The 16,934-nt window shown below is 48.6% G+C and overlaps 1 protein-coding gene across 1 annotated transcript in view; it reads left to right on the top strand.

Moving 5' to 3' along the window:
• Window positions 1-16,934, top strand: part of LOC122328577 (plexin-A1-like) — a gene marked incomplete at its 5' end in the record, with an annotated part of 73,459 nt that overhangs the window by 22,701 nt on the left and 33,824 nt on the right. Inside the window, 5 exon segments of the mRNA XM_043224322.1 lie at window positions 390-510; window positions 1,192-1,328; window positions 3,718-3,744; window positions 3,746-3,886; window positions 16,784-16,877. Coding sequence (XP_043080257.1) covers window positions 390-510; window positions 1,192-1,328; window positions 3,718-3,744; window positions 3,746-3,886; window positions 16,784-16,877 — 520 coding nt within the window.

Genomic DNA, 16,934 nt, shown 5'->3' with positions numbered 1-16,934 from the left:
TCAGAAGATCTATAAGTGTAAAACACTCCTGCTTTTCACTTGTCAAACTCCACGGAGTGCATTTTTAATACATTGTTAGCACTGGCTATCTGATTTTTTTTTTCTTCTCAGCATTAGTGTATAGTAGTTAAACTGAACACATTTTGCCCTTAAATATATCACGAATCCTTGCATTACAGAAACCAGTGTAGAAAATGTAGAAAAAAGTCTGAAAATTCCATCTGGCCAAGTAATAAATCAGACATAGATTAATTATAGTAATAATATTTACTTGTGCTGTTTCATATAAATCCATCCATTCACCTTCGTCCCCTTGAGGCCTTTGGTAACTTAGTGGTGCTTTTAATCATGAACCCTAAAGAGGATTCTGACATTTTTCTCTTCTGCAGGATTGTGTGTCTGCTGAACGACGCCACAGGATACCGCGTACAGGAAGCCCAGGTGGAGGTGTGCGTTAGAGACTGTCTGGCTGACTACAGAGCCCTCTCACCCAGGGCTTTCACCTTTGTGGTGAGTCTCTAAGAGTCTGGAGACGCTTAATCTTACAGATATATTCAGATCTGCCTGTCTATTGGATAATTTAAATGCAAATCAGATACATATAATTCCAAACCTGTGTATAAATGCACTACCCTTATTTCTAACTTTCATCAGCTTTGCCATTACAGGAATAAATTACATGTTTTAAGATATGCGACCTGTGCTGGCAAAATGAGTAACAATGAGCATTTTGAGTTATTTTTATTTTACATTCTCCATTAAAACACTTCAAAATGATGTATGTTTTGTTGAAATCACAAAATATGAACTGCACTACACCCGCTTGAAGTCGATGAAGTCAGCAAAGTCAATTCGGAGAAATTGCTATATTAATAAAACATAATATGGTCATTTTTTATTTGATATTTGTTATTAATAATAAGAATAGATGCAAAAAACAGCAGCAGTAAAAAAAAATAATTAAATAAAATAAAATAACCAAAAGCATTCAAGTAAGAAAAACAAATAATAAAATGTAAAAATCACTTCAGTGAGCTGGGGGTAAACATAAGAGACTTTTACCAATAGAGAAAAAGTTTACCAATATTTTCCAAATCGAATCTTTTGAACGGTAGTGTAGTCAATAATAATGTTTGAAATAAAATTCCAGTAACTAACAATGTGTCTCTTTGATGTAATTTTCTTCCTTAGACGCCGTACTTCACACGTGTTCAGCCCGTTCAAGGACCTCTTTCAGGGGGAACCAGAATCACTATTGAAGGAAACCATCTCAACGCTGGCAGCTCTGTTGCAGTCAACATTGGGCGCCACCCTTGTCACTTTAAAAAGTAATGCTTTTCTTTATATCCTCTTTATCTTTTTGTTGGTGCCTTTGGTTAACAGTTTCCCAATTCTGAAAAGGAATTCTAAATTGTGAGATATAAACTTGCAATTGTGAGGAAAAAAAATGGGGTTGGAAAGATGAATCAAAATTTTGAGATGTAAAATCTGAATTTTGAGAAGAAAAGTGCACAATTACAAATTTACAAGTGTAAATTCTGTGGGGAAAAAAGGCTAAATTCAAGTTGTAATCACACTTAGAAAATGGATTCTATGAGGATTCTATTATCTTATATCAGGAACACGTTTCCATAGTTTATTAATAAGTCAAAAGCCCCACATATAAAAAAAGCATACAGTTGTCTGTTTGGCTGCCCTTCTGTCTGTCTTGTTATCGTTTTATCCCTCCATCTGTCTGGCTTTCTTTCTAACTTTGTGTTTCTGTCTGTCATATAGTTTCTGTTTGTTTGTTTGATTGTTTTATACGTTCCATAGGCTCTGTGCCAGTCGTTTTGATGGTTAGCCTGTTGGCTGTTTTGGTGAAGCATTTGCCAACATACAGTCTCCACTCGCTTGTTAATGTGGTCCTTTTTTCTCTCTCTCTCTCTCTCCTTTTTCATCTGCCAAGTTGTCTCCCTCTGTCTTTATCTGTATCCTTCCAAAAAGCTGTCTTCCGGCTTCTCACCTTAGCACGTCCACCTGTCATTCCGTCAGTCAAAACGCCCAGGCCCGTTTTTTTTTTTACCCCTCGGCATGTATCTACAGCATAAAGAGACACTTTGAAGGCAAGAACATCAGCTACGTTATGGCACAGGCGGTCCCGGTCGATTGTGCGCTTCCGTTTGTGGATGGGGACAGTGAATGAGTGTTCCTGCCGTCCGCCTGTCTATCGGTAGCACCAGACCGCTCTGCATTGCAGCGGAGAATAAAAACATTGTCTCGCTGCCAAGTCTCAGACATGAGAGAGGGAGAGAATGAGGATTACCGCGGTTCTCGCTGACTGAGACGTCAGCCACACCTGGTCTCCGAGCCAGGGTTCACTTCACAGAGAAAGTCCACTTCCTGTTAACCCATTCCGCGGGGGCGTTAAAGGGATGGTTCAGTCGAAATGAATGTTCTCAAATCACTTACTTTCCAAACCCGTATGGCTTTATTTTTATTTTAAAAAAAGATATTTTGAATCATGTTTGCATTGCTTACTTCAGTGAAATGAAAAGGGAAGGAGGTCGAAGTAAATTTGTGACCCAAAATAGCCACAATTAACAGAATTATCTACCCAAATTTTAAACTCTTTTGTCTTTCTAGACCTCTTTGACTTCCTAATGCGACTTTTTTGTTCTTCTGCTCTGAGAAATTTTTCAAAATAACAACTTTTATAAAAGACCGTATAAGTCGTTTTGCCTTATAAAGCATCATAAAAGTCTTTCACTTCACTTCCTGTCTGCTCTGATTTGTCCTGTCATGTAAAGGCAAAAACACCAAAATGTATAAAATTATAAAAGACATTTGCGCACTATCCATAAAATATCATTGCCAGTCTAAATGTGAATGAATTATTTACTAAAAGCTAGCTTAGCTTTTGTCCCTAGCATACTTTCATTGCATGGAAATGAGCAACTTGGACATTTTGTAAAACATCTGCTTTTATGTTTTGTAGAAAAGAGAGCTAAACAGGTTTCCATGACATCTTCATTTTCAAATGAAACCTCCCTTTCATATGCCCTGCTTCCTCTGTGTGTGTGTGTGTGTGTGTGTGTGTGTGTGTGCGTGTGTGTTTTGTATCTTCCATTCATAATATCCAGCAAATTCGTATTCAAATTTATTCTACATGTCTGTAATCCAAATTACATATTTAAAATGCAAAATCTCGAAAAAATATCCCAAAGCAATGATTGCATTTTGCACTTCATTCCGTTGAATGTCTGTATATTTTACCTTTGAGGAAATTTCTGCCTTATCCACTCCACAACTCGCTCTCTTTGCACTCTTCCATCTTTTTATTTTTATATTTTTATTTTTTTGTTTGTGACAACCACCTTGTCAAAATATGTGCAGTCTTCAGAGGATTTCTGGGGTGTGCATCTTGAAAAGCGTTCCCATGGCAACGTGCTAAGGGGATGTGCATGGAGATTGCAGGCACGTCTCCAGTACAGGAGGAGAGAGTAAAGCAGACAGACAGAAAAAAAACACAGCCCAAGTCTTTGAAACCCATATGCTTGTTAACACAAATGATGGAGCTTCATCAAACATACTTAACTTTTACTGAGTACAGAATCTGTGTCATGATGAAATATGAATATGACGACATGCTTACACAGCACATGCTCTAATAGGGATGAGAATTACAGTAAACATTTCATAGCTCTTTCTCTAACACACCTTCCTCTGCTACTGTAGGCGGAGCTCTAAAGAGATTGTGTGCGTGTGACCCGGCTGGCGTGATCGCGGGAAGTACTCCGGTTATGGTGGACATTGACTCTGCTGAGCTGAGGAACCCTGAGGTGAAGTTTAACTACACAGAGGACCCCACCATCCTGAAGATAGACCCGGACTGGACCATTGCTAGGTAGGCAACGCTACTATTACATGCTCATCGTTTCAGTTGTTAAAACCGAAATATTGTGACTTCACGATACAATGGACACCTGGCTACAATGTTGTTTATGTTTCCTATTACACTGAGCAGAGAAGAATCATGGAGTAAAGAGTAAAGTTTGAATTTGTTTCCCAATATTCTCTTAATTACTCATTACATTACCTCTCTCTCTCTCTCTCTCTCTCTCTCTCTCTCTCTCTCTCTCTCTCTATATATATATATATATATATATATATATATATATATATATATATATATATATATATATATATATATATATATATATATATATATATATATATATATATATATATATATATACTTTTGTTATTATAAAGATGGAGAACAATGATGTTTTTTTAACTTTTAACTTTAAAGTCATTTTAAAAAAACACACATCAAATTTCTTTTAACTGTATTGTAGATTTATGGCCCATATAAACCATATAAGGTTTTAGTAATAATTCAAATCCAAAGAATAGGGATGGTCACAACTATACCAATAATTACTTAGTGGAACAATATCTTACTTAACAATGTATTACTTTCAAAATGATTTGTGGAAGTGTGCTAGGGATTTAAAAGGATGAATCTTTTTCAGAAAATGCATTTTTGAACACTTGATCTAGATATGTGAAGCTTTCAGAGAGAAGGTATTTTGTATATACATATTTTTTTATAGTGGCATTGTGATGAGCACATGTGCTCGTGACATATATTAAATATAGTGTTGTAGTGCTCATGTGGTAGTCATGGGTTCAAATCCAACCCACTTTGCTTCCCAGTTCACCTGTCATCATTTTCTGTCATCTTTCTACTTTCGCTTTTAATAAAAATGGCAAAATTAAAAACCGTGGCAATTCCTTCTGCCTCGCTGAAGGAAGTCGGAACAACAAAGAAGTAATAAAAATCAATACGAAGCCATTTGTGTTACACTTTCTCTTGACACATGAGCAGAACTCATTAAGAGGTTGAAAAATGAGATTCTTTTAGGCTAGGCTCCAGAGTCGCTCCCTTCACGCCATCAGACGTCTGCACCTGCGAACGGAGCCGCTGTCAGGTGATGTTTTTGCAGCTTTCCAGGGAGGAGCAGCGATTTGCACTAAAGCATGTCTGGTCTGTCGGTGTCAGGGGTGGAATAAAAACAACAAGTCTATAGAAACACCATCAGCAGTGTCAGATGGGGCAGGCAGGATGGAGCACTTATCACCTGCAACTTCACTGCTCCTGCGGGTTATAGAGCGAGCTCTTTAAAAGCCTGTAGATGAAAAGAAGCTCTCAACACTCCCTCCCTCTCTCTTGCTCCTTCTCTGTTTCTATCACTCACTTTCTTATTTACTTTTGTGTGGTGTCAGCGTTCCGCTCTCTGAGAGCAAAAAGGTGAAAAATGTAAAGCTATAGAGCCAAGCTATTGTCTTTATGCACTTAGAAGACATCTGTGTAGAACAATTGTTAGGTGTTTTGCTTTCAAAGCGGTATTTGAATGACTTCTGATGTTTCGTTAAGGTTATGTTCCTAGTCTAATGTAACCAGAGCAGTGACTAAACAGAATAAGGTCTGGTTTAAATTATAGCTTGATATAAGCCAAAAAATAGAAAGAAAGAGATTATCTGAACAGTGATATTTAATTTGGCACAAAATTGTATAATATATACCATATAAGTACTGTGTTGTATTATTGTATTTAGGTAATTATACATTGTGCATAGCACTATGTGATGGGAAAAAGTAGTATTTGTGTATTTGATTTAAATTATTGCAGAATTATGTCCTTTAATAATTTCTCATCTGTGTGTCTATATAGTGTGTGTGTATGTGTCTGTATATGTGTGTGTGTATGTATATATATATATAAATATATATATATATATATATATATATATATATATATATATATATATATATATATATATATATATATATATATAGTGTGTGCATAGAAAATTACATTTTTATGTAAAATATATAAGAAACAATTAAATTACAATAAACTTTAGTTTATGTATTTTTCATGTGTGTATACAGTATTATAGAAAACACTACTATATATAAATGTCCTGTTTGGCAGTTAATACGGTAGATATTGCATACATTTTACATTTTTATGTGTGTATGTGCGTATGTATATAAGTCGTATTATATTTGAGTTTGACTGAAGAAGTTCCTGGCTTTTTTCTGTACTCACAAAAGATTTGCGATGCGGTTATGTCACGACACACACATACTCACTAGTCTGTCTGATTGTGTGTTTTTTTGCTGACCCAGACCACCACAGTCAAGCGTGCACTCTTTCCACCGAGCCCTGCTTTGAACGGGGCCATTATCCCCCAGGAGTGTGTACCACGGTACCTTTCCCCCCTCCATCTGCCTCAGAAAAACAAACGCACACACTCAGGGATCAAAGCAGTACCGGAAATGACTGCGCCTGTGCAGAAGTCACCCCTAGCTTGAACAGACATAACCAGAACCCAAACGTTGTGGCCCCAGAGCCTGTTAGTGTGCGCCGACTGAAGCTGTATTGATTTGAGCTGAAAATGCCCTTCAGGGCCACGGCGCAGCAGGTGTCACAGAGGCAAACAGGCAGAGACATCAGCGGCGGTTCGGCGTGAGACTCAAACTCACAGACCTCGTATATGTCAACAAGCTTGTGAACACAAGACGTCAGTATTGGAAACCCTAGGCACATTACTATCTTGAAACAATTGCGTGTTCGATCAGCCTAAAAAGCAGGATAGCATCATCAAACAAAGACGGATGCCAAGATATCAAAAGTTAGGACAAACAAGAAATAAGCACAAAACCTGCCGTGCTAGTGCATACACTTGAAATAAGTTAAACCACATTTTGACACAAGTACTGTAGCACATCTGGTTTAATGTCATTTGTAAGCATTGAGGTTGGTCGCTGCCAAAGTAATACAATAACAGGGCTGCATGCTTGCAATGCATCAAGTGTACAGTTGCATACTTGCAAGCATATGCTTGGAATGAGATATCTTAGATAGTGGTAGGCAGAGGCAGTGTAGGCAGTGTGTCTTTTTTCTTGTTCCCTAAAGCCTGTACCTGAGTTAAGAGAGATTTCTCTCTGAGACGGACACAGACACAAAAAAAAAGAGAGACTGAAAGAACTCCACACATACAGTGCGCTGTGAACAAGCAGGTCTCCAAAACTCTCCAAAACCCTGCTAAGACAAATCGAGCTCTAGGGTTAACAGATTTCCTATTGAAACAGGAAGTAAGGCAAAGTTAAAGGTCTCAGTATTTTTTTTTTTTTACCAAAAATCTGTCATTTAATGATGTTTAGCTATAAACAAATTTCGGGAGAGAGCACGCACTGATAATTAACGCGTGCTGGCTTCTCGTTTCCTAATCACGCAATTATCCAACCAGAGCAAGAGAAGCCTACTATAAATTCGCACAAGCTTCTTACCTCGATATCTCGTTTCGAGCATGGTATCCAGCATGTCCGAACAAGACCAATCGCCAGAAACCTACGAAATCGAGGACACCGAGCCCTCCACGACTCCGCTGAGCAAGCACGCTAACGCCCGCCCGAACTTCAAACGAGCGGCGGCGCCCAGAGGCAGAAAACTAACGCGAGTGACTATCCTTTCGCCAACGCGATTAAGATCACGTTCGCCTCCACCTGCCAGACGTCCTCAAGCTTCCCAGCTTCTCCCTACCGTGCAGCCTTTTCTTCCGCTCCATCCGCAACAAAATGGACAATTCCGGCTTTTGCGTCAAGCACTCGCAAACGCGAACATTCCGTTCTCCCGCCGCTAACAAAGCCGAGCTTCTCTCGCTGTACTCGACTTATCAAACAGGCGCAGCTTCGCCAAACATTTCTCCTCCAGCCAAAAGAAAGGAAACAACTAGAAGAAGCCGTAATTCTCCCAGGGGAAGACCGAGAAGTCAGCATCTGCACCCGTATTAAGCCTCGCCGCCCACCAGGAGGCGGCAGAAGGCTCCCAGCTACTGCTAGCAAAGCCCAGGACCCAAACACCAGCAGCTCTTCCTCCAGTTTCCAGCAAACAACCCACGCAGCAAGCACCACGGCTCCAGCCCCACAAGCCATCAGCCTAGCCTGTACCCACTCTGTTCATTGGATCAGTTGAACCCACACCAACAGTACTCTGCCCAAGTCTCTCCCGACCATGCCTGGCAACCAGCCCCCAATCCACTGTCCGTTATTTACCAGCCTCAAGTTTCTCCTATTCCTCCAGGACCTAACTCGTCCATTTCTGTTCCCACAGCCCAGCCAGCCATAGGTGCCAGCACAGGCACACAGATGCCTCCACTGACGATCCCAGCCGTACCACCTCCTATTCCTCCTCCCCTCCCCTATTTTTCTGCTACCAGTCTGAACCCAGGTTCAAGACCCCCACCATCTTCACACACCTATTCTTCTTTACCTCCCTATCTTTTCCACTCTTTCCCCTAGATCCCCTGCCATAGCCGCCGTGAGCTCCAACCCACCCCCACAAGTAGCTCCCATGAGTTACCCCCGCCAACTCTCCCATCGCCCACCACCCTTTCTCAGTATCCACTGCTAACCCTCTTCCTATGCCCTCAAATGCCGCCCACCGACCCCACCCCGTCCCCAATTCCATCAAAGCACAGATCCTTGCAGAAATCCAGGATGCTGGCACCAGAAGCGGAACCCTATGCAACCCAGGTGCTTCTCTTTTCACAACTAATATCCCAGCGAACCATCCTTTAAGGTCCCTCCTCGAAGCCTCCTCGACTCAATCCTACAAGCAGTTTCTCACAGAACCCTGCAATCTTACCTGACCGCTTGGAAATGCTTTAAATCTTTCCAGGCAAGGTATAACCTCCAATTCCCTGATTTTTCCCTGCTATCCATCACTTCTTTCATCTCCTTTCTTAACACCTCAAAACCTGCAAGTCAGTTCTATTAAGGGCTACTTGAGTGGTATCCAGTTTTTCCATAAACTCATCCACGGCATCGCCTCACCTCAAATAACCAATGCTCAGACTTCACTTTTAATCAAGGGCATCCAAAAAGGCATCCTCCCGATCCGACTCAAGGATGCCCATCACCTCGAAATTCTCTCAAAATGCATATCCACCCTCCGCAGAGGCTACTCTTCTATCCATACTGCTCGCACTCTCGATGCAATGTTCATTCTGGCCTTTTCGGTTTCCTCAGATGTTCAGAATTTACAGTCAACTCCAGATTCGACCCAAATATTCACCCCACTATTTCCGACCTATCTATCGTAGACCACGAAACCGTATCCTTTTTCATCAAACAAAGTAAAACGGACCAGACCAAAAATGGGCATTTCATATATATTTTTAACCTCCAAACTCCTACTTTTCCCCTTCAAACACTTCTAGCTTTCCTCCAATACAGGAAATCCCAAACTAAAACTCCACTCGACCCTCTGTTCACAGATGATTCCAACCACCCCGTATCTCGATTCTGGTTCCAAAAGCACCTCAAATCAGTCCTATCTTACTCCGAATCCCATCAAAAATTTCTCCACACATTCCTTCAGAATAGGGGCAGCCACCACTGCAGCAGAGAAAGGTCTCTCCCAACAGCAAATCCAAACCCTCGGCGCTGGTCTTCTAACGCATACAAAAGCTACATTCGTTCAGACCAGTCACTCATCAAAAAGCCCTCCAGACCCTAACCAGTCCCAACAGAACTCCAAACCTACCACCCCGCAGGAAATCACCCAAGGCACGTCATCACTCCTTCTACAACGGCCAGCTCTCGCTGTATCGACCAAATACAAAATCCGCCACCGCAGCGGCCACACCAAGCAGGAACATCGCACCCACCGCCCTGGGCGGCTCCGCTATAAACAGCCATATTCAAAATCTGCCACCACAGTGGACATACCAAGCAGGAACATTGCACCCACCGCCCTGGTCAGCTCCGCTATAGGCGTCAGTATACAAAATCTGCCACAGGAGTGGCAATGCCAAGCAGGAGCATCGCATCCACCGCCGTGGACGCTCCGCAGCAAGCGACCATATACAAAATTACGCCACTGCAGTGGCCAGCTCAAGCAGGAGCATCGCACCCACCGCCATGGACCACTCCCGCTATAGACGTTCGTATACAAAATCTGCCACAGGAGTGGCAATGCCAAGCAGAACATCGCATCCACCGCCGTGGACCGCTCCGCAGCAAATGACCATATACAAAATTCGCCACTGCAGTGGCCAGCTCAAGCAGGAGCATCGCACCCACCGCCATGGACCACTCCGCGTAGATGACCCTATACAAACCTGCCACCACAGTGGCCAACACAAGCAGGAGCACTGCACTCCACCGCCCGTGGACCGCTCCGCCGTAGATGCTAATACACTCCCACCGCCTTAACAGCGGACCACTCTAGCTAAGTACTGCACCCACCGCCATGGACCGCTCCCGCTGTTCACGACAGTATACAAAACCTGCCACCGCAGTGGCCAACACAGGCTGGAGCATTGCACCCACGTCGTGGACCGCTCCGCTGTAGATCATGGTATACAAACCTGCCACCGCGGTGGCCAACACAGGCAGGAGCATTGCACCCACCGCCGTGGACCGCTCCCGCCAGACACAATAGCACACAAAACCTGCCACCACGGTGGCCAACACAGACAGGAGCATTGCACCCACCGCCGTGGACCGCTCCGCTGTACACGTCAATATACAAACCCGCCACCGCAGGCCGGCCAACACAGGCAGGAGCATTGCACCCACTGCCGTGGACTGCTCCCGCTGTAGATGACGGTATACAAAACCTGCCACCGCAGTGGCCAACACAGGCAGGAGCATTGCACCCACCGCCGTGGACGCTCCGCCGTAGATGACGGCATACAAAACCCGCCACGCAGTGGCCAACACAGGCAGGAGCATTGCACCCACTGCTGTGGACCGCTCCGCCGTAGATGATGGTATACAAACCCGCCACCGCGGTGGCCAACACAGGCAGGAGCATTGCACCCACCGCCGTGGGACCGCTCCGCCGTAGATGACGGTATACAAACTTGCCACCGCAGTGGCCAAGCGCAGGCAGGAGCATTGCACCCACCGCCCGTGGTCCACTCCCGCCAGAGACGCACACTTGCACCCACTGCTTCTAGCAGCAGACCGCAAAGCCGAGCTCTGCACCCACCGCCGTGGGCAGCTCCGCCAGAGGCGGTCATTCACACAAGCTGCTATTACAGTGGACTGCTCTAAGCCGGAGCCCTGCACCCACCGCCGTGGACCGCTCCCGCTAGAGAGCGCACACTCGCACCACTGCTTCTAGCAGCAGACCGCAAAAAGTCGGAGCTTTGCACCCACCGCCGTGGACAGCTCCGCCAGCGGCGGTCGTTCACACATGCTGCTATTACAGTGGACTGCTCTAAGCCGGAGCTCTGCACCCACCGCCGTGGACCGCTCCCGCTAGAGACGCACACTCGCACCCACTGCTTTTAGCAGCAGACCGCAAAAGCCGGAGCTTTGCACCCACCGCCGTGGACAGCTCCCGCCAGCGGCGGTCGTTCACACATGCTGTTATTACAGTGGACTGCTCTGGCCGGAGTACTGCACCCACCGCCGTGGACCACTCCCACTAGAGAGGCGCCACACGCACCCACTGCCTTCAGCAGCAGACTGCAAGCAGGAGCATTGCACCCACCGCCGTGGACCGCTCCGCTGTACATGACAACATACAAACCCGCCACGCGCGCGGCCAACACAGGCAGGAGCATTGCACCCACGCCGTGGACCGCTCCCCGCCGTATCGACAATATACAAACCCGCCACGCGGTGGCTAAACTGAGTAGGAGCATTGCACCCCACCGCCGTGGACCGCTCTCCCACTGTACCGACAATATACAAACCCCGCCACCGCGGTGGCCAACACAGGCAGGAGCATTGCACCCACCGCTGTGGACCGCTCCCACTGTAAATGACATTATACAAAACCTGCCACCGCAGTGGCCAGCACAGGCAGGAGCATTGCACCCACCGCCGTGGACCGCTCCGCCGTAGATGATGGTATACAAAACCCGCCACCGCAGTGGCCAACACAGGCAGGAGCATTGCACCCACCGCCGTGGACCGCTCCCGCCGTAGATGATGGTATACAAAACTTGCCACCGCAGTGGCCAACACAGGCAGGAGCATTGCACCACCGCCGTGGACCGCTCCGCCAGAGGCGCACACTCGCACCCACTGCTTCTAGCAGCAGACCGCAAAGCGGAGCTTTGCACCCACCGCCGTGGACAGCTCTCCGCCAGCGACGGTCGTTCACACATGCTGCTATTACAATGGACTGCTCTAAGCGAGCATTGCACCCACCGCCGTGGACCGCTCCGCTAGAGACGCTCACTCGCACCACTGCTTCTAGCAGCAGACCGCAAAAGTCGGAGCTTTGCACCCACCGCCGTGGACAGCTCCGCCAGCGACGGTCGTTCACACATGCTGCTATTACAGTGGACGCTCTAAGCTGGAGCATTGCACCCACCGCCGTGGACGCTCCGCTAGAGACGCTCACATTCGCACCCACTGCTTTAGCAGCAGACCGCAAAAGCCGGAGCTCTGCACCCACCGCCGTGGACAGCTCCCGCCAGAGACGGTCGTTCACACATGCTGCCATTACAGTGGACCGCTCTAAGCGGAGCACAGCACCCACCGCCGTGGACCGCTCCCGCAAGAGACGCTCACATGCACCCACTGCTTTTAGCAGCAGACCGCAAAAGCCGGAGCTCTGCACCCACCGCCGTGGACAGCTCCTGCCAGAGACGGTCGTTCACATATGCTGCTATTACAGTGGACCGCCGAAGCCGAGCCCTGCACCCACCGCCGTGGACCGCTCCTGTAAGAGACGCTCACTTGCACCCACTGCCTTTAGCAGCAGACCACAAAAGCCGGAGCTTTGCACCCACCGCCGGACGCGCCCCGCAGCAAATGACCATATACAAAATTCGCCACTGCAGTGGCCAGCTCAAGCAGGAGCATCGCACCCACTGCCATGGACCACTCCCGCCGTAGATGACCCTATACAAACCTGCCACCGCGGTGGCCAACACAAGCAGGAGCACTGCACCCACCGCCGTGGACCGCTCCCGCCGTAGATGCTAATACCTCCCACCGCCTTACAGCGGACCACTCTAGCTAGAGTACTGCTCCCACCGCCATGGACCGCTCCCGCTGTTCACGACAGTATACAAAACCTGCCACCGCAGTGGCCAACACAGGCTGGAGCATTGCACCCCACCGTCGTGGACCGCTCCCGCTGTAGATCATGGTATACAAACCTGCCACCGCAGTGGCCAACACAGGCAGGAGCATTGCACCCACCGCCGTGGACGCTCCGCCGTGTACACAATAGCACACAAAACCTGCCACCACAGTGGCCAACACAGGCAGGAACATTGCACCCACCGCCGTGGACCGCTCCGCTGTACGCGTCAATATACAAACCGCCACCGCAGTGGCCAACACAGGCAGGAGCATTGCACCCACTGCCGTGGACCGCTCCCGCTGTAGATGACGGTATACAAAACCTGCCACCGCAGTGGCCAACACAGGCAGGAGCATTGCACCCACCGCCGTGGACGCTCCCGCCGTAGATGACGGCATACAAAACCGCCACCGCAGTGGCCAACACAGGCAGGAGCATTGCACCCACCGCTGTGGACCGCTCCCGCCCGTAGATGATGGTATACAAACCCGCCACCGCAGTGGCCAACACAGAGCAGGAGCATTGCACCCACCGCCGTGGACCGCTCCGCCCGTAGATGACGGTATACAAACTTGCCACCGCGGTGGCCAGCGCAGGCAGGAGCATTGCACCCACCGCCGTGGTCCACTCCTGCCAGAGAGCGCACACTTGCACCCACTGCTTCTAGCAGCAGACCGCAAAGCCGAGCTCTGCACCCACCGCCGTGGGCAGCTCCGCCAGAGACGGTCATTCACACAAGCTGCTATTACAGTGGACTGCTCTAAGCCGGAGCCCTGCACCCACCGCCGTGGACCGCTCCCGCTAGAGGCGCACACTCGCACCCACTGCTTCTAGCAGCAGACCGCAAAAGTCGGAGCTTTGCACCCACCGCCGTGGACAGCTCCGCCAGCGACGGTCGTTCACACATGCTGCTATTACAGTGGACTGCTCTAAGCCGAGCTCTGCACCCACCGCCGTGGACCGCTCCCGCTAGAGACGCACACTCGCACCCACTGCTTTTAGCAGCAGACCGCAAAAGCCGGAGCTTTGCACCCACCGCCGCGTGGACAGCTCCGCCAGCGGCGGTCGTTCACACATGCTGTTATTACAGTGGACTGCTCTGGCGGAGTACTGCACCCACCGCCGTGGACCACTCCCACTAGAGACGCTCACGCACTCCACTGCCTTCAGCAGCAGACTGCAAGCAGGAGCATTGCACCCACCGCCGTGGACCGCTCCGCTGTACATGACAACATACAAACCGCCACCGCTGCGGCCAACACAGGCAGGAGCATTGCACCCACCGCCGTGGACCGCTCCCGCCGTATCGACAATATACAACCCGCCACCGCGGTGGCCAACAACAGGTAGGAGCATTGCACCACCGCCGTGGACCGCTCCCGCTGCTGCGACAATATACAAACCCGCCACCGCAGTGGCCAACACAGGCAGGAGCATTGCACCCACCGCTGTGGACCGCTCCCACTGTAAATGACATTATACAAAACCTGCCACCGCAGTGGCCAACACAGGCAGGAGCATTGCACCCACCGCCGTGGACCGCTCCGCCGTAGATGATGGTATACAAAACCCGCCACACGCAGTGGCCAACACAGGCAGGAGCATTGCACCCACCGCCGTGGACCGCTCCCCGCCGTAGATGATGGTATACAAAACTTGCCACCGCGAGTGGCCAACACAGGCAGGAGCATTGCACCCACCGCCCGTGGACCGCTCCGCCAGAGACGCACACTCGCACCCACTGCTTCTAGCAGCAGACCGCAAAAGCCGGGCTTTGCACCCACCGCCGTGGACAGCTCCGCCAGCGACGGTCGTTCACACATGCTGCTATTACGGTGGACTGCTCTAAGCGAACATTGCACCCACCGCCGTGGACCGCTCCCGCTAGAGAGCGCTCACTCGCACCACTGCTTCTAGCAGCAGACCGCAAAGTCGGAGCTTTGCACCCACCGCCGTGGACAGCTCCGCCAGCGGCGGTCGTTCACACATGCTGCTATTACAGTGGACCGCTCTAAGCTGGAGCATTGCACCCACTGCCGTGGACCGCTCCCGCTAGAGACGCTCACATTCGCACCCACTGCTTTAGCAGCAGACCGCAAAAAGCCGGGCTCTGCACCCACCGCCGTGGACAGCTCCGCCAGAGACGATCGTTCACACATGCTGCCATTACAGTGGACCGCTCTAAGCCGAGCACAGCACCCACCGCCGTGGACCGCTCCCGCAAGAGAGCGCTCACATGCACCCACTGCTTTTAGCAGCAGACCGCAAAAGCCGGAGCTCTGCACCCACCGCCGTGGACAGCTCCTGCCAGAGGCGGTCGTTCACATATGCTGCTATTACAGTGGACCGCTCGGCCGAGCCCAGCACCCACCCCGCCGTGGACCGCTCCTGTAAGAGAGCGCTCACTTGCACCACTGCCTTTAGCAGCAGACCACATAAGCCGGAGCTTTGCACCCACCGCCGTGGACAGCTCCGCCCGAGAGCGGTCGTTCACACATGCTGCTAATACAGTGGACCGCTCTAGCCGAGTACTGCACCCCGCCGTGGACCACTCCCGCTAGAGACGCTCACAACATTTTCATGCCCACTCTCCTACACCTACATAATATCATCCTAATACCATTCCAATTTCAACTAACATATCCATGCTCTTCCTCCTTTCTAGCTAAGCCAGTAGCTTTTTTGGGGGGCCGCTTACACGTGTTTCGGCTGCTGTCTTAATTGGCTTTTGGGGGCACTCAGGGATCGGGTCGGACACAGAGTCCTGTCGCTTTCACGGACAAGAGGAAAAACTCTGGACTCGGTAGTCCACCTAGTTCGAGCCCTCTCCTGACAGCTCGCCAAACACGCTTACTTTTTACCGTTACTATGATTAATTATACGTAAGTGCGAACTCGTGAAATGATGTTTAGCTATAAACAAATTTCGGGAGGAGCACGCACTGATAATTAACGCGGCTGGCTTCTCGTTTCCTAATCACGCAATTATCCAACCAGAGCAAGAGAAGCCTACTATAAATTCGCACAAGCTTCTTACCTCGATATCTCGTTTCGAGCATCCTCCACCACCCCAATCTCCATTCCTCCTAGTTCTACTATCCCCTCTCGGGGGGGGGGCACTCAGGGATCGGGTCGGACACAGAGTCCTGTCCGCTTTCACGGACAAGAGGAAAAACTCTGGACTCGGTAGTCCACCTAGTTCGAGCCCTCTCCTGACAGCTCGCCAAACACGCTTACTTTTACCGTTACTATGATTAATTATACGTGAAGTGCGAACTCGTGAAAAGTAATTTTTGGTACAGAAGTGTGCTAGCACAGTTAGCCTTGAAGCTAACAGAAACTGACTGCAAGCTATAAAACTCTTTTTTTGATATGATGGGCTCTGTGAATATCATCTAACCTGACTTATGAAACAGGTGTCTCATATGTAGAGGTAGAATGTCTTTAAACGCCCGGCTCTTCACGAAAATCCTTTTTGTGTCTCATCGCCAAAAGTGATTATGGGATATATTACCTCAGCTCTGTTTTGCCTCCCTTTGGGATGAAAAGCTTGATAGACTGATATTTCTTAAGATTTCAAGGCCAAGTGTTGAGCTAGACTGTATGATTGGGTTATTGTGTGAGATCTGTACCCATCATGTTTCGATGATGACTTCCTGTTTCTCTTCCCAGCGGTGGGACTCTGCTGACGATCAGCGGCACCAACCTGGCCACCATTAAAGAGCCCAAGATCCGCGCCAAGTACGGCTCTGCCGAGTCCTTCCATGTAAGTATCCTGTCTCCTTGTCCTTTCCTGACATCTCTAGGCTCTTGATCTATCTGT

The sequence above is a fragment of the Puntigrus tetrazona genome, chromosome 23 (genome assembly GCF_018831695.1).
Source record: "Puntigrus tetrazona isolate hp1 chromosome 23, ASM1883169v1, whole genome shotgun sequence".
NCBI lineage: Eukaryota > Metazoa > Chordata > Actinopteri > Cypriniformes > Cyprinidae > Puntigrus > Puntigrus tetrazona.
This window is presented reverse-complemented; position numbering and strand designations above follow the sequence as displayed.